The 18,483-nt window shown below is 39.4% G+C and overlaps 1 protein-coding gene across 2 annotated transcripts; it reads right to left on the bottom strand.

Moving 5' to 3' along the window:
* Positions 1-32: 32 nt before the first annotated feature.
* LOC131241097 (GDSL esterase/lipase At5g45950-like) lies at positions 33-17,531 on the bottom strand. 2 transcript variants are annotated; one of them, XM_058239745.1, is made up of 5 exons: positions 17,184-17,529; positions 15,009-15,139; positions 12,104-12,337; positions 1,510-1,756; positions 33-706 (listed from the first exon to the last, which is right to left on the bottom strand). In XM_058239745.1, exons 1-5 carry the CDS (start codon positions 17,443-17,445, stop codon positions 516-518), a joined length of 1,065 nt encoding a protein of 354 aa, XP_058095728.1. In that variant the 5' UTR covers positions 17,446-17,529; the 3' UTR covers positions 33-515. The 2 variants fall into 2 exon arrangements, with proteins under 2 accessions (XP_058095728.1, XP_058095729.1); XM_058239746.1 differs by lacking the exon at positions 12,104-12,337 and having other exon boundaries at positions 17,184-17,531.
* Between the last annotated feature and the right edge of the window lie 952 nt (positions 17,532-18,483).

The following is an 18,483-nucleotide window of genomic DNA, read 5'->3' as shown; positions in this document are numbered from 1 at the left end:
AGGAAATGAAAGGTAAAAAATGTTTCAGACACTTGAAGAAACCCAAGTTCTACATCAGGTCCCTTGAATTTTATTCTTCAAGACAATGATACACACGCGTGCATGCCCACGATACAAGGCACGCTCTAGGCAATTACACAATCAATCTTGCTAGTGCACACACCCAAACGTAGAGGTTTCTAGCCCCACACACCTTTAAACGTGGCTGGCACTCGTGCAACAGACATCTGAATCGTCAACAAGGAGGGCCCACAGTGAATACGACCAGAATCAAAGATCGAGTTGGTCGGATGAAACAATGCCCACTTTATAAAATAAAATAAAATCCAACGGTCCACATTCAACATAACGTTTGTCCCACCCGATGAGTGGACCAAACCTCGCACCGAACAAGCTACACAGTGCAGCCCACCTTATGAACGCCGCAGATGTCCCACGCAATCACGGGTCAAGTTGGCACGTGCTACATGTAAAGGCGCGTGTAGGGTTCAAAGTCATACAATAGCTAGGTTCACTTAACTCAGGATATTTTCAACAACCGACATCAGAGCATCATCAGCTATAAGCTTATACATTCTCTCCGTCGGATGAACAGCATCCCAGTATACGTATTTTGTGGGGTCCTCACACGTGACCTGATCCTTACACGTGTCACCGTATTCGATCACACCTGTTCCACAACACCCCTTGGAAGCAACCGTAAACCCTGCCAAACGAATAAAAGCATATCAATCCATCAGGACGCGTGCAACATGCATCCTGACGCAGGAGGCGAATTTCCTACCACAGTTGTTGCAGGGAGCCCGTGCAACAAAAGGTGTGGGGCCCGCCGTGATGCACGTGTGACATCCACTCGTACATCGTTTGCACCAGCTCGTGTTAGTGCGTAAGCCCAAAAATCAGTCCTATCCAAAACTCCAAGTGAGCCACGGCACAGGTGACAGTGGGAAGGAGCATGCCCACCATTGAAACCTCACTGAGATCTACTCCACCCAGATGTTTATACGACATCCAACCCCGTCATAAGGTAAGTCCCACCAGGAAGGCAAAAACAAAATATCAGCCTGATCCAAATCTTCAGTGGGCCCCAAGGATGTTTCAATGGCAGGCGTCTTATCTTATCTACACTTTTTCATGCGGTGTGGCCTACTTGAGCTTTGATTGGCCTTGTTTTTCGGTTCCCATTCTAATATAGAATTGGTGCAAATGATGGACGGAATGGATTTCACACAAATGACATGGTGAATCCCACAGAGCCTTTTTTTTCCATGGGTTTGCATACACTGGTGCGTCCCGTCCATACATGTGGGGCCCTGGTTCGGTAATCCAGATAAAAAGAACTGGTCAAAGTACGATGACCTTTCAATTTAGGAGATTTTTCTTGGGCATCCCATATCCACATTACGGCCTAAAATGATTGGTCAGGATCAGCAGACCATGTGACCCACTTTGACAGATAGAGAAATCAGGGCCCTTAACTCCTCATAGCAAAGTTCGTTGTGTCCTTACCATATTTCACGGGGTTGTATATTGCATTAAGCAATATGTCATACACATCCACGTAAGCCATTCTCACACCCAACGATCTCTTCAATGTAGCCAACGCAACTTTTAGCTTGGAATTGAAAGAAGTCGCTACTCCATTATAACTTTCCACGCAATCTGTATTCCCCGTTATCGTCTTTACAAGTGGTAAACATCCCATTGGTGGTGCCCCCACTACAGCAAATATCGTCCCTCCAAGTTTATGCATTTCCTGTATGGTGTACGCAACGCATTAGCGATGTGGAAATAAAAGAAAATGAAGCTACTCTTACACACATCAGGTGTCTTCCTGCATGGTGTAAACATCGGATCAGGACGTGTAGATGAAGACACGTGTCAAGTTAGACCCCATCAGGTCACACGTGGGACCAATCCACACGCTAGATTAGTCCGAGCTTTTAGATTTTTTCCCAAAAAAATCTGGTCCACTGATGAGGTGGGCTCTTGCACAGGGAATGACGTGAGGTCCAGCACCATCTTCCTCTGGGGATAATTGTTCCAAATCCACATAACTTCACTGGACTCCTCAAATTTATAAGAAAATAAATTTTATAAAATTTGAAATTGATAAATTAATAAAATAAACAAGTTTACAACCCTTTAAATAAAAATACTAAGAAATAGAAGAAATTTTAAAATCAAACTATAGCTAAAACTCTTAGAATTCATAACTTACTATAAGTAGTGCGTAAGATTTTCGGCCAAAAATAATAAATGTCCATTTGGCTTGACCTGTTCTCTTAATTGTTATAAGCACTTTTCAATTTGTGCGCAACTCCTGAAGTGCAACGGATGAAGAGTTGTTTTCAAATTAAAATTTAATATTTATAGTAAAAATAGAATTAAAATAGGGAAACAATCATCAATCTCATGGTATTTCACAAATCTGGCTTGCACAACTAGCATAAAGGGTTAGGTGGCTAAAGTAGTTCATCCACCTCCAAAATCATATATTCAACGAATGATAACTCATTCTGAATTACGAGATACCTTGATTTAAGGTATGACGAATCACTTCTGTTGTTGACCTGGTCTTTTCAGATGCATCTTGACCAGGAAACTATCAGTGACCCACTCTACATCAGCACTAATGTTGGAGACCGGTGGAAGGTTTAGAAAACTTTAGGCATACGTTTTTTTTTTTTCAAACTGTGGCCTACTTTCAAGTGGATCAATCTGATTTTTGGATTAGAGCAATAACATAGGCACCCATGACATACTGTCACACGTGTGACATGTACATGAGTTGTATTGCAACGCGTGTGGGCTTAGGAAAGCTCCCTGATCGCTACTCAATCAAGATCTGACGGTTTAACACTAATGATCACTGCCAATTGACGTGTCCATGCGCAAGCACTTATACATCACTCCTATGGGGCTCATTCACCAAAAAAAAATAATAATAAAGCAAGTGACGTGCGTCACTTGCTTTCCACTCCTCCACGACTCCCTCTCTTTCCACTTCTCCACGACTGATGATGTGCATCACCCCACAACAATATCTTCCACGACTCTCTCTCTTTCCCATTTCTCCGCGGTACAGTTGCGGATGGGAACCCATCCACTATGATTGTCATCATCATGGTGGGACCCACTCCTCAATCTAAACCGTCTATTAAACTCAGAACCCACCAACTCACCTGACATCATTTTTATACCCTATTTCTCATGCTATCAAGAGAAAAACAATAGAGAAAATCTGTGAGAAGAAAAAAAGAGCTCAGGAGAAGAAAGAGTATCCGTGAGGGTTCAACATCGAGTTAAGATTTGATCAATCAATGCTAGTACACGTAGAAATCAGCATCGCTTCAGATTATTTTCCTCCCATCACGCAATTTTTTCATAGCAGGTAGGTGATCCATCCTTATTGAAAGATTCATAAGAAATTGCCTTATATAATCTAGACATTGAAAGATTCATAAGTAATTCCTTATTGAAGAATATTATTTATGTGACTACTGAACCAATGCAAATATTATTATTATTATTATTATTATTATTATTATTAATATTTTGCATTTGATATTATCTAGTGGGATGATGAATATTTATTATGTGATCAATTATTTTTTAATACAATAATTTTTACAGGTGCTCTGTCCTAAAAGAATCACCATATTATTTGTTATAGGTGCTCTGATATTATTTGTTATAATGTTTCCTTGCAAGTTAGATGCATCTTATGTGAACAATTATTTTTTTTGTACAATGATTCTTACGGGTGCTCTACCCAGTGTCATTCCCAAAAGGATCAGTACGACACGGGTGCTCTGCCCAGGGTCATTCCCAAAAGGATCGGCACGGGTGCTCTGCCCTGGGTGATTCCCTAAAAGGATCAGTATACACAGGTGCACTGTCCTGGGCTTTTGTCCCTAAAAGGTTTCACCGGTGCTCTGCCGAGGGTCATACCTTAAAAGGATCAACACCGGTGCTCTGCCGTGCCTCATCCCCTAAAAGGATCAGCACACATGAGTCTTATGTTTACTCCAATCTTAGTATTTTTAGAAAAGTTATGTTAAAAATTTATTCATTTCATATTCATGAATGTCAAATTATTAACTATGATTTTACATCCAATGTTCCCCTTATTTTGATTAATATATCGAGGTTAAATTTGGTAATATTTGTGAGACTTTTAACTAGGGATTGATGTGATCCTATTGAGTTGTCAACTCATTATATTTTAACCGTTTCAGGTTATGAATATTTTAAAGATGCATGGTACTACTATTAGTAGTGGAGCATGGAATGTGATTGGATGCATATGGCATGTCATTTTACATAGGATAAATTTTATTTTATTTTAGAATTCTGAATGTAGTAATGTTTGACTTGATTTTCTTATTTCAAGTTAAGTTAAATAAGTATGCATCGATGAAATAATAGATTATGTAATCAGTTATCTTAGTTTGTGTTTGGATTTTAAAGTTTTGGGCTATGGTGGGAAAAAAATGAAATGCGTATGAAATTGACATACTTTATCTTTTTATGGTTGTTGTATATATATATATATATATATATGTATATATATATATATATATATATATATATATATATATATATATATCACGGGCCTGAAATTCGGGTCCTGGACACCCTATTCGAGTATCCGAATTTTGGGGCGTGACAAAGTTGGTATCAGAGCTAGGTTGATCTTAAACATTGGATATAAAATAGTGATTTAACTCTAAGTCTTCCTAAATGGCCTTAATTAGGAGATGAGAAATTTAGAATACACATGTAGGACATTTTAATCTATTATAATATAATACTTAGATCCCATTTAGGCTGTATATTAATATACAAAATCAAATCTGGACGTTAGGAATTTTCTGAGAATTTTCTAACTATTTCTTATGTTAGACAGCAATAATCAATATAAAATGTCTGACTTTGAAAAATCATAACTTTTTAAGTAAAACTCCGATTGAAGTGATTCAAAAACTTAATTGAAGTTTGATAAGTATCATTATATGAAAAAAATAGTTAAAAATTAAAAATACTGACCCTTCATATATGTATTTGAGGTTAAGAAAAACCTATTTTGAAATTGTTCAAATCTGGACAGCGTGTACTCTCTAAATTTTTAAAAATTTTATAGGCTTCAAAATATTATAAAATTTTATAGGAGTATAGTGGACTTATAGATATATCTATATAAAAATTTTCAAGTTAAAATAATGTCTAAAAATATTAAAAATATCAATTAGAATAGCACTCTTATGACTAAAAATTTCTGTACATAGTTCTAAACTACATCTTAGTTCAACTTCTCTTAGATCTTCATGTATGCCTATATTGAACTAACTAATTTCTTTTAATCTTAAAATTATTTAGTAAAATTCATAATTCCCTTTATTTATCCTACGCTATGACGGATCAAAATATGAACCTCGGGGCCGCATCGGAGACTAAAGTACCCGATGCAACTAGGCAATGAGCAATTATTGATAAGATCCTCCAAGCAATGGAAGGATTTACCTCATTTATGGGAATACAATTGCTTAAACTCAATCTCAGGAGCAGACTTAAGCGACACTTATAGCCCCTGAAGGGATGGGGTCCTTGTTGGAAAAGTTTAAGAGGCAGAGACCGCCTACGTTTAAAGGTGGGCCTGACCCAAGTGAAGCTGAGGGTTGGAAGAGGCAGATGGAGAAAATTTTCTCAGCTATGAGATGTAACGAGCAACAACAAGCTAAATTAGCAATATATATGTTGGAAGGAGAAGCCAATCATTGGTGGGAATCTACGACCAGGGAGAACCCGAGAATAGAAAGGTGGACATGGGACCAATTCTGCATAAAAATTGAAAATAAATACTTTCCAGCTTATGTGCGTGCTTAAAATGTTACAGAATTCATGAAATTAGAACAAAAAGATAAGACGGTGTATCAATATGATGCAAAGTTTACAGAGTTGGCACGATTTGCGACATTTCTCATACCGGATGAGCTTCGTAAAGGGCAGAAGTTTGTTGAGGGACTGAAACCTTCTATATGTACTCGACTGGCATTATTCCTTATTAAAACGTATGCAGAAGCACTGGAACGTGTTAGCACAATAGAAAAGGACTTTGATGAGCATTGGAAGAACCGCGAGCCGAGGAAGGACATGAGGAGTGGAGCCAGGACCACGCACCATTCATTTCTCACACAACATGAAGCAACTAAGCGGTAGAAGATGCCAATACCAATACCCAGACATGCCACGACGTAACTTTCAACACAATTCACTGGGACTTGCCATAACTGCGGAATGGTAAGTCTTCCTGCCCACCATTGTCTTCTACCACCTCGTCATCAATATCTAGGGAATCAAGGACCGCCACGATCGTTATGGCATTATACAATGTTCCCTTATTTTGATTCCCCTTATTTTGATTAATATATCTAGGGAATCAAGGCCGCCTCTTCATTATACACCATTTACATCATATCAACGACCTCCACCGCCCCCTCAGATGATTCAGCCAACTACAAGACAAGCACAACCTTATCCTCAGAGGCCTGTACAGCTACATCAACAATACCAGCCGCCTAGACCCCCTCAAGCTTATCATAGACCACCTCAACAATCGCAACAACAAGTCAAGCCTCCCCAATATCAGCAACTGAGGCTTAAAAGTTAGGCGCCCTGACCTTAAGTTTAAGGACATGTTTACGCTCTATCTTCATTCACAAATGATCCAACCCAACTTATCCAAATCGAAGCTATGATGATCCAATGCCACCTCAAGATGATGCTACACAGATATATGAGACTGCTGTTTCTGCTTATAAGGACCCAGCACAACCTGCAGATATCACTCCTTAACATGGTGCCGAAGCTACTAATAATGTGGTGGAAGGTACCATCTTGGCTTACATATATCTTGCCAGAGCATTATTCGATTCAGGAGCTACACACTCATTTATATCTTATTTCTTCATATTCTCATTTGGTATATCACCCGTAAGATTAGATAAGAAAATTATCGTAGCAACCCCTCTCGATAAATCCATGAATTTAGAGCAAATATGTGAAGAATGCCCCATCATAATTGAAAATGAAATACTACCAGCAAATTTCATAATTATGCATATAAGGGAATATGATGTTATCTTAGGAATGGACTGGTTGTCCCAGTATCGTGCTAAAATAGATTATTTCTGGAAGATGATAACGTTGAATATAGAAGGACGATCTCCACTGAAATTTTGTGGGACACGAAGAAGGAATGCACCGATTGGTTTGTCGGCTATTGTGGGAATTGAGTAATCAGGAGAAGGGATTGAACAAATACTTGTAGTTAGGGAGTTTTCAAAAGTTTTTTAGGACATTCCAAGGTTACCTCTAAAAAGAGATGTGGACTTCGGTATTGATCTAATGCTCGGAACTGCACCTATCTCTAGAGCACCTTACTGTATGGCTCTGGTAGAATTAAAAGAATTAAAGGATCAGATCTAACAGTTGCTAGATTAGGGTTTCATTAGAGTCAGCACGTCGCCATGGGGAGCACCGGTCTTATTTGTAAGGAAGAAGGATGAAACTATGAGATTATGTATCGATTATCGTCAGTTGAATAAAGTAACAATCAAGAACAAATATCTTCTTCCTAGGATTGAAGATTTATTTGACCAGCTTAAGGGAGCGAGGTTCTTTTCTAAAATAGATTTGAGGTGAGGTTACCATCAATTGAGAATAAAGGATGAAGACGTGCACAAGACGGCTTTTAGGACTCTTTACGGGCTGCCATTTGGATTGACAAATGCTCCAGCAATATTTATGGATCTTATGAATCGGGTATTCAAACCTTATTTAGATCGATTCGTTATTGTATTCATCGATGATATTCTTATATACTCCAAGACTCATGAGGAGCATGAGGAACATCTCAGGACCGCTCTACAGACGTTAAAGGAAAATCAATTGTATGCCAAGTTATCAAAATGTGACTTTTGGAAGCATGAAGTAAAATTCTTGGGGCATGTGGTGTCAGAGAAAGAGATATCTGTGGACCTAGCTAAAATTGAAGCAATATTAGAATGTGAGCAACCTTTGAATGTGCGAAGTTTTCTCGGCCTTGCTAGTTACTATCAAAGATTTATAGAAGAATTCTCTAATATATCAAGACCTCTAACTAATCTAACTAAGAAGAATACGAACTTTAAGTGGGATCAAGATTGTGAGCAGGCATTTACCGAACTGAAGAAGCGGTTTACATCAGCCCCAGTTCTGGCATTACCGACCGAAGGAGAAAGATTCGTCGTTTATACCGATGCGTCATATCAAGGATTAAGATATGTTCTTATGCAAGGAGGCAAAGCTATCGCATTTGCTTCACGGCAGTTAAAGACTCACGAGCGAAATTACCTGACGCATGATCTGGAATTAGGAGCAGTGGTTTTTGCTTTAAAAATTTTGAGGCACTACCTATATGGGGAACAATTTGACTTATATTCAGACCATAAGAGTTTAAAGTATCTCTTTAATCAGAATGAATTAAATATGCGTCAAAGAAGATGGATAAAATTTTTAAAAGACTACCATTTCGATATTTCATATTACCCAGGAAAAGTAAATGTTGTGGCCGATGCCCTAAGCAGAAAGACACGAAGACTTATGGCCAGCCTAATGATCAAAGAGTGGGAGATGCTAAATGTTATCAAAGATTTCGATCTGCAACTCCAGCTTGAAGAACCTCAAGCGCATCTAAGTAACCTAGTAGCACAGCCTGCCCTGGTGTTTATTTTTTAAAATTTTCTTAAGTTGAATAGCTAAATTTAGCCTCTTTTTTTTTAATCTTTAGAATTAAGATTGGATCATGATAAACTTTTCTCTTAGATTCGGCATATTCTAGAAGCTCAAAAGGAAGACGTTTAGCTACAAGAAAAAGGAGCAGAAGGAATAGGGAATGAGAATGCAGAATGGTGAATTGGCGCTGATGAAGGGAATAGGTTTCGTGGAAGGCTATGTGTTCCAAATGAACCTGATTTGAAGCAAAAGATTTTGGACGAGGCTCATAGATCAAGATTCACCATCCATCTAGGGGAGACTAAAATGTACCACGATGTCAAGTGTCAATACTGGTGGAACAACATGAAGCGGGAAATCACCGAGTACGTATCTAAATGTGTGACATGTCAACAAGTGAAGGCAAACCATCGAAGACCACCAGGACTCTTGCGGCCGTTACCGGTCCCCAAGTAGAAATGAGAGCATATATCCATGGATTTCGTAGTAGGATTTCCAAAGACAAGTCGACACCATGACACTGTTTGGGTGATCATGGACAGGTTAACCAAATCCACACACTTCATCCCGATAAAGATTTTTGCATCAGCAGTGGAGTTGAGTAAAATTTATATTAAAGAGATCGTTTGACTTCATGGTACTCAAGTATCCATCGTCTCCGACCAAGATCCCAAGTTTAAATCACAGTTTTGGGCAAGTCTATAGGAAGCTTTGGGAACTACTCTCGATTGTAGCATGTCATTTAACCTGCAGACTGATGGACAAACAGAAAGAACGAACTAAATTTTAGAAGATATGCTATGCAGCTGCATTCTCGACTTCAAGGGCAATTAGGACGATCATCTGCCGCTAGTGGAATTCGCATATAATAGTAGCTACTAAGCCAGCATTGGTATGGCACCATTTGAAGCTTTACATGGAAGACCCTGCAGATCACTAAGCTGCTGGACAGAAGTAGGAGAAAGGACATTGTTAGGACTAGAACTTATTTAAGAGACCTCCAAGAAGATTGATATCATTCACGAACGTATGCGCGTCGCCCAGAGTTGCCAAAAGAGCTATGCAGATAATCGACGCAGAGACTTAGAGTTTTGTGTGGGAGATCACGTGTTCATAAAAGTGTCCTCAATGAAAGGAGCTAGAGATTCAAGAAAATGTCACATATGAAGAGCAACCTGTGCGCATTCTCGATCGTAAGGAACAAGTACTTCAGACGAAGGTTATACCACTCGTGAAGGTACGGTGGAGTCATCACAGCGAGGAAGAAGCATCGTGGGAGCGAGAACAAAAAATTTGAGAAAAGTATCCTAACCTCTTTTAACGGTGGGTAGAATATAATACTTCATTTCTTTTAACGGTGGGTTCCACTGTTGTCGTTGGTGTGGCCCACCTGAACTGTGGATGACCCTCATTTTTGGGCACATGACCTAAATTTGATGGGAAAAACTGATGATCGGTGTGGATTTGTCACATCACTCCTGTGGGGCCCATTCACCAAAAAAATAATAAAAATAACAAAGCAAGTGACATGCGTCACTTGCTTTTCACTCCTCCACGACTCCCTCTCTTTCCACTTCTCCACGACTGATGACGTGCATCACCCCACAACAATATCCTCTATGACACTCTCTCTCTTTCCCACTTCTCCGCGGTACGGTTGCGGATGGGAACCCATCCATCATGATTGTCATCATCATGGTAAGACCCACTCCTCAATCTAAACCGTTCATTAAACTTAGAACCCAACAACTTACCTGACATCATTTTTATACCCTATTTCTCATGTTAGTGAGAAAAAACCATAGAGAAAATCTGTGAGAAGAAAAAGAGAGCTCAGGAGAAGGGAGAGTATCCGTGAGGGTTCAACATCGAGTTTAGAGTTGATCAATCCAAGCTAGTACATGTAGAAATCAGCATCACTTCAGATTATTTTCCTCCCATCACGCAATTTTTCCATAGCAGGTAGGTGATCAATCCCTATTGAAAGATTCATAAGAAATTATCTTATATAATCTAGACATTAAAAGATTCATAAGTAATTCCCTATTAAAGAATATTCTTTATGTGACTACTGAACCAATGCAAATATTATTATTATTATTATTCTTATTTTTTTGCATTTGATATTATATAGTGGGATGATGAATATTTATTATGTGATCAATTATTTTTTAAGGCAATGATTTTTATGGGTGCCCTGTCCTAAAAGGATCATCATATTATTTGTTATGGGTGCTCTGATATTATTTGTTACAATGTTTCCTTATAAGTTAGATGCATCTTATGTGAACAATTATTTTTTTGTATAATGATTCTTACGGGTGCTCTGCCTATGGTCATTCCCGAAAGGATCAGCACGACACGGGTGCTCTGTTCAGGGTCATTCCCAAAAGGATCGGCATGAGTACTCTGCCCCGGGTGATTCCCTAAAAGGATTAGTACACACGAGTGCACTACTCTGGGCTTTTGTCCCTAAAAGGTTATACCGGTGCTCTGCCGAGGGTCATACCCTGAAAGGATCAACACCGGTACTTTGCCGAGGGTCATACCCTGAAAGGATCAACACCGGTGCTCTGCCGTGGGTTATCCCCTAAAAGGATTAGCACACATGAGTGTTTTATTCACTCCAATCTTAGTATTTTTAGAAAAGCTATGTTAAAAATTTATTTATTTCATATTCATGAATGTCAAATTATTAACTATAATTTTACATCCAATGTTCGCCTTATTTTGATTAATATGTCGAGGTTAAATTTGGTAATATTTGTGAGACTTTCAATTCGGGATTAATGTGATCCTATTGAGTTATCAACTCATTATGTTTTAACCGTTTCAGGTTTTGAATATTTTGAAGATGCAGGGTACTACTGTTAGTAGTGGAGCATGGAATGTGGTTGGAAGTACATGGCATGTCATTCTACATACGATAAATTTTATTTTATTTTAGAACTTAAATGTAGTAATGTTTGACTTGATTTTATTATTTCAAGTTGAGTTAAATAAGTATGCATCGATGAAATAACAGATTATGTAATTAGTTATCTTAGTTTGTGTTTGGATTTTAAAGTTTTGGACTATGGTGGGAAAAAAATGAAATACATATGAAATTGACATACTTTATCTTCTTCTTCTTTTTCTCTCTCTCTCTCTCTCTCTCTCTCTCTCTCTCTCTCTCTCTCTTTTTTTAAAAAAAAAAAAAAAATTTATCACGGGTTTGGAATTTGGGGCCTGGACACCCTATTCAGGTATCCAAATTTTGGGACGTGACATGTCTGCCACATGTGCAATTTTTTTATGCATGAACTAATAAAGATTGAGGGATTACCTTGATATCGGTAGTCATGCATGTGATCAAGTAATCAACGTACTGGGCGATACTGAATTGCATGGGTCGAATTGGCTGAAGAAAGTAGTTTTGGACGAAGTCGTTTGTACCAGCGCTCACCACGAACACAGCATTTCTAACAATCTCCTCTTCTTTAACCACTCCCACCAACTCTCTTAGATGGATCTTGTAATGCATCAGGTATTCTATTTGCTTGGAAATCGGCAGCACTTTCTATTAACCAAGATAGCCAAAACAAAAATTAAAAAGAAGAAGAAGAAAAGGCACTGTTGTTAGCAGCTACCACATGTGCTGGTGTTCATTCATCAGGTACCGTGTAAGTGCCATGGCCACATTAAAAAAATAAATAAATAAAATTAAAAACAGACTGGTCTAGTTGACAAAGTAGTGGGTAGGGATGGCAATGAGCTGGGCCAGGTTAGGTCGGGCCTGATCCAAAACTTAAGAGCCAAGCCCAGCAAGAGCCTAACTTACAAGCCCTAGCCTGTTAGAAGATTATGCTTGGGCCCAGGCCCAACCCAACTAAAAAAATTCTATTTCCTCCTCTAATTTTCTTTATCTAATCCATTTATCAGGTGGGCCATGCATACACAAGTAAATAAACTGTTTAAAAGAGTAAAACTTACTAAAACTTACTATCTTATTTAAGATAGGTGATTACTTTATTAGAGATTAGAATAACATATTTGTAATACCCTGATCCATAGCTCAGTGTTAAACTGAGTGAAAGATACTTCGTTTCAACAATGAGGTCTTGTTATAAATTGGGGTGGCTAACAATGAAGTGTGAACTCACAGTGGATGTACTAACAAGGTAATTAAAAAAAAAAAAAGGAGATAAAAGGCCTTGAGCCAAAGCGTGATTCAAAACCAATCATGCAAGTTAGGCGTAAGCCATGCTCACGAGTCAAATTCATAGGTCCAAGTTTGGCTCAAAGCCAGGTGTCCCATCACGACGTATGTATTATATCCCAACCGTCCTTACATTTAGTGAGCTCGTCCTAAAAAGTAGCAGGGAATTGAAGGTCTACCATTGAAACCCTTTTGGAGTTACACAAGTTCTGGATAATATGATATTTGTTTTTCCTCTCAGTGTGTGTGACCTTATGAATAGATGGGATGAAAAATAAATGATATAGTGGGCCCTATAAGTATTTTAGGGGTGAGAATCATTGTCCCTACTCCTATTTGTGGTGTGGTCTACTTAAGCTTTGGATATGAATCATTTTTGGGTTCATGTTCTGAAATGATCTCTCAAAATAAATGAAGAGTATGGATATAATAAATACATTATTTTGAGGGCTATTTAACTTTGATCTCCTTTTAACCGTTCGTACAACTCCGCGGCAGCATTCATCTTGGCACGACACGTACCCACACTTGCTAGATCGGTGGAGTGGTACACCAGCCAATCCACTTCCGTTTACGATCCGTACACACACCCCACGCACCAAGTAAATTAGCATATAGCTAGTGCGTCGACGTCACCAAGTCAAGTGGGTCCTATAATGAGATATGCGTTATATCTAAACTGTCCATCCATTTGGCCAGCTCGTTATAAGGCTTAGTTGAAAAATAGGACAGATATAAAGATTAAGTAGACCACGCGGCAAAAGACAGTGGGTATTGGAAAGTCTACCGTTGAAACACTTTTAGCGGTAACGGAAGTTTTGGATCAATATGATATTTGTTTTTCTCTTTATCCATGCATTTGTGACTTTATGATCAGATTGGATGGAAAATAAATGATATGTTGGGCCCTATGAATGTGTTAACGGTGGAAATCATTATCTCCACTATTATTTATGGTGTAGTACAGTTTACTTCGGATATAATTCATTTTTCGGTTAGTATTCTAAAATGATCTCGAAAATGGGATTAACGGTGTGGATATAATAAATACATCATTTTAGAGCTCATGTAACGTTGATCTCCTTTAAACCGTTCGTACGACTTGGAGCTCTAAGAGGGTCAGGTCTAATAATGTTGAACGTGGAATCTAAGCTTTTAGGAAGCCAAACAGTCTGTCCGTTTTAAGATCGTCCAACGGCAAGTGCCCGAAAAAGAAATAGATATAAATCTCAAGTGGACCACCCAGATGATTTATTTATTTTTATTTTTATTTTTATTTTTATTTTTTCCGCTCATCCACATGTGTGGCCTTACAAACAGGTTGGATTTTTTCCCTTCATCAACATATGGAGGGCCCTAGGAAAGTTTCAACGATGGGCATCATTTGTCCCGACTGATTTTCAGTGGTGTAGTTTGATTGAGCTTTGGATCTACCTCATTTTTGACATCTTCCTGTAAAATAATCTTATAAAATGGACAGACGGTTTGGATATAACAAATAAATCATGGTGGGGTGCACAGAACTTAGTGACGTCAACACACAATCATGAGTCGGACACCACGCAATCCGTTTCCTTTCTGCAATATTTACGTCTTCTGGTGCAAATATCAGCCATTTCACGCGTATGGTAGGTTACAACGTATCTAAACAAATGAATGGCTAGAGGAAAATCATGACCGTAGATTTACTTTGGATGTAGCGGCCCATATAAAGTGTGAAATTGTCTGATTTTTTAGAAGGAATATCTAAGCAGTACTTCGTACCCAATGGAAGGCTCGGATTGCACACGCGTGTCCATTTTTTTTCAAACGTGTCCGCCTATGGAATTAGCAAAGCATTTCTACCACAGATAGGCGTGGCCCATGCCATTATAAAGTATCCTCCCACGTGTGTTGTTGTAAAACAAGAGGTGCTGAACTCAGTTGCACCAAATAGCTTAGAATAGTGAGGAATTCATTTAAGCTTGCGCATACACCATCTAGTGTAGTGTATGCACTTGCTTGTATGATATAGGAAGGCAAAATAACATACTGTAATGTTAGCTGTAAGTTCATCGTAACCACACGCAGCCGATGCAAAGCTGACACCATGTAAGAGCTCTTCCCTCTTGAGACCGCGGTCTAAAAATGCTGGGATTGATGCCTTGAGACCCAAATCCTCCGCTGAAATGTACCAGAAGGTAAAATTTATATATTAATTAGAAAATGGCATGTTTGGATGCACGAAATTCTTAAGATAATGTAAACTGTTTTCAACTGAGAAGATAGTTGGGCTGTTTGGATAAAAACAAAGGTCAAAGGTAAAGGTTAAAGGTTAAGATGAGGATGGAACATAAGGACAAGTCATTGATAAGGGTGTTATAATGAAAGCTATCAGACGTCCATCAATCGTTCTCTCATAGAGTCCGGATCCTCTGCTATCCGGTCAACAGAGATTTCCTGATACCCTAATCCTCATTGGTCCGCGTCAACGCTCACTAAAAACATAAAAACATAAAAAAAAGCTTCGGACGCCAAACCATTAGGGTAACATGAAATCCGTGTTGACCAGATAACAGGTGATCCCGACTCTCTCTCATAATAACACATGTCGTAGGCAGAGACAAAACAGATCCTAATTCATGCATTTCGTTGACATGTGATTGATGCAATTGACAGACGAATTGCATGTCGAAAATCAAGCCCGTCGCTTCCACTCAAAAAATGGACCCCACTTCACCATGAAAATGGAACACCCTCAAAAATAGGCCGGTCCAAGTGGGCCCCACTTCATGATTATATGGGGTGTCCCATTTTCGGAAGCGGATTGGCTGGTGTACCACACACCCCAGCCATAGAGCTGGTGTAGGTACGTGTTGTGCGAAGACGTGCACAGACGCTCCTCGAGCTCCGAGTTGTACGAACGGATCAAGGGAGATCAAAGTTACATGGCCCCCTCAATGATGTATTTATTACATCCACACCGTTCATCCATTTTTTGAGATTATTTAAGAGTATCATCCAAAAAAAGAATCATATCCAAAGATCAACTGGACCACACCACGAATAGCAGCCGAGATAATATTTTTACAGTTTAAAATTTCGTAAGGCCCACCATAACGTTGATTTTCCATCCAATACGGTCATAACGTCACAAAGACCTGGATGAAGAGGAAAAACAAATTTCATATTGATCCAAAACTTCTGTGAACCCCAAAAGGGTTTTAATGGTATACGTTCAATCCCCCGCTGCTTTTTTCAGTGTGGTCCAATTGATCATTAGATCTGTTTTATTTTTCGTCTCAATCCTTAGGATGAGCTCGCAAAATGGATGGACAGTTTGGATATTACACATGCCTCATGATGGGACCCACAGAACTTGCAGATGTCAATACACCAGCTACTGGTGTGTGGTATACCAGCCAATCCGCTTCCCCCGTTTTCACTAGATACGGATTGGCTACTCCCTCTGCCAGCAGCCCCGTGGCTGGTGGTCAGTGCTCTGTGGGACCTACCATGATATATGTGTTTCATCCATTCTGTTCATCTATTTTTTAAGATCATTTTAGGTTTTGATCTGAAAAATGATAGGAATATAAACCTCAGGTCGATCACACCACAGGAAAACAATAGTGACTGGATATCCATCATTAAAATCCTCCTAAGGCCCACTGTACTCATTAATTGACATCAAATTTGTTAATTAGGTCATATAGGCCCATATGAAGGGGAAAAAAAAACAAAAGATCAGCTTGATTCAAAACTTTTATGGCCCCCAAAAGGTTTTTAATGGTCGATGCTCATTCAACACTGTTTCATTTAATGTGGTACATTTGAGATTGGGATATACCTAATTTTTGGTCTTGTATGTTAAAATGATATGGAAAAATAGATGGTCAGAATGGATGAAACACATACATCATGTTGGGGCCCACAGAGCACCCCGACCACTAGCCATTGGCTGGTGGCAGGGGGAGTAGCCAATCCGTTCCCATTTTCACAGTAGGATCATCCTTGTCAGACACAAACAACAATGAAAACCCACAAGCAGCTTGTTGTGGATACACAATCCTTGTTCATATTTCCTATCTAAAGAAGTATTGAGAGATTGTATTTTAGACATGCATGGGATTCCCGCTCACCAGGAATGGACGGTGCGAGATCTTATAATGGCACATGTTGTAGAAGATGATAGCAAAGACGATGATAGAAAATGGTGACCACATACCAATGAAGTCTGTGGGGAGCCTGCCGTTGGAGAACCGTCCAGTGGGGATGCCATGAAAGAAGTCCTTACCATATGGTGGATAATTGCCCTTGACTCGCGTGGACAAGTGATTGTTGTTGCCTGGATCGACCGTCGAATCCCCAAAAACCAAAATGCATGTGATGTTATTTAGGGCTGCCAATTGTCGTATGTTTCGGAGATCGACGGCATCACCATGCAGCTGCAGCAATGCCATCATCATCATCATCACCACCATCGTCATTGTCTTCGATACACAACTACCTCTGCAATGTATCAATGCAAAAGCTTCAACCTTAGGACCACAGCACCGAAAGCTTCTGTTCAAGTGATGTAATGACTATACTCCCCTGTTTTTTATACAGGGGTTGGAGAAAACGCGGACCCCACATGACAGCTATTACGAGGGGACTCGTTGCCAAAATTGGATGGCATGAAATGTGAGATGTCTGGACCGTTAATCAGGCAGTGTGCACCACAAACACTTGAGACATAAAATTAATATCGGTTGGCTGGTGAGGCAGATCACTTGAGAAAAATAAACGGTTAAAATGAAAAAAAAAAAAAAAAAAAAAGAAGGAAAAAACAGTTTCAACGGTCCAAATTCGGCATACTCTTGTGACACACTTCACGAATAAATTGCCCAGATTTTTTGGTCTTGGGAACCAGGCCTTGCATGGTAGCTGATGGTGCATGCCCCCATTCGACACGCGTCATGGTGGGCCCACACAACTCGACCTCATGGGAAGTTCCCATGGGCCCCACCGTGATGTGTGTCAAACATTAACACCTTGCATTTGATGGGTCCCCTTTAAACGATGGGATATCCCAAAAATCAGCCTTATAAGAACCCAGGTGAGCCAAACCATCTAAAATAATGTAAATATATGCTTAAAACATATAAAAGCACTTGGTGGGGCCCACCTAAAATTTGGATGCGTACGAAACTTTGTTTGACCCCTAGTCCAAGTGTGACACACATAATGGATGGGCTGGATTTGTAAAACACACCTCGGTGGGCCCAACAAATGATTATGAAATATTTAATGGGCCGGAGGATAACCCCTCTCAACTTTTATATGTTGTGTGGCCCACAAAAGTCATGGATTGACTTGATTTTTAGATACAAGGCCCACCATGGAATGTTGTATCTTACTGATGAGTTAGATGTTCGGTACGCATCACGGTGGGGCCCACACAGCTTGACCTCATAGGAAGTTCTCATGAACTAGAGCACATAGAACCTTTTTGTCCTCAAATGCTCTGTCGGTACGTGCAAGGT

Source organism: Magnolia sinica, chromosome 3, assembly GCF_029962835.1.
Source record: "Magnolia sinica isolate HGM2019 chromosome 3, MsV1, whole genome shotgun sequence".
Lineage (NCBI taxonomy): Eukaryota > Viridiplantae > Streptophyta > Magnoliopsida > Magnoliales > Magnoliaceae > Magnolia > Magnolia sinica.
Note: the sequence above shows the minus strand (reverse complement) of the source record. Positions and strands in the feature narration are given on the sequence as shown.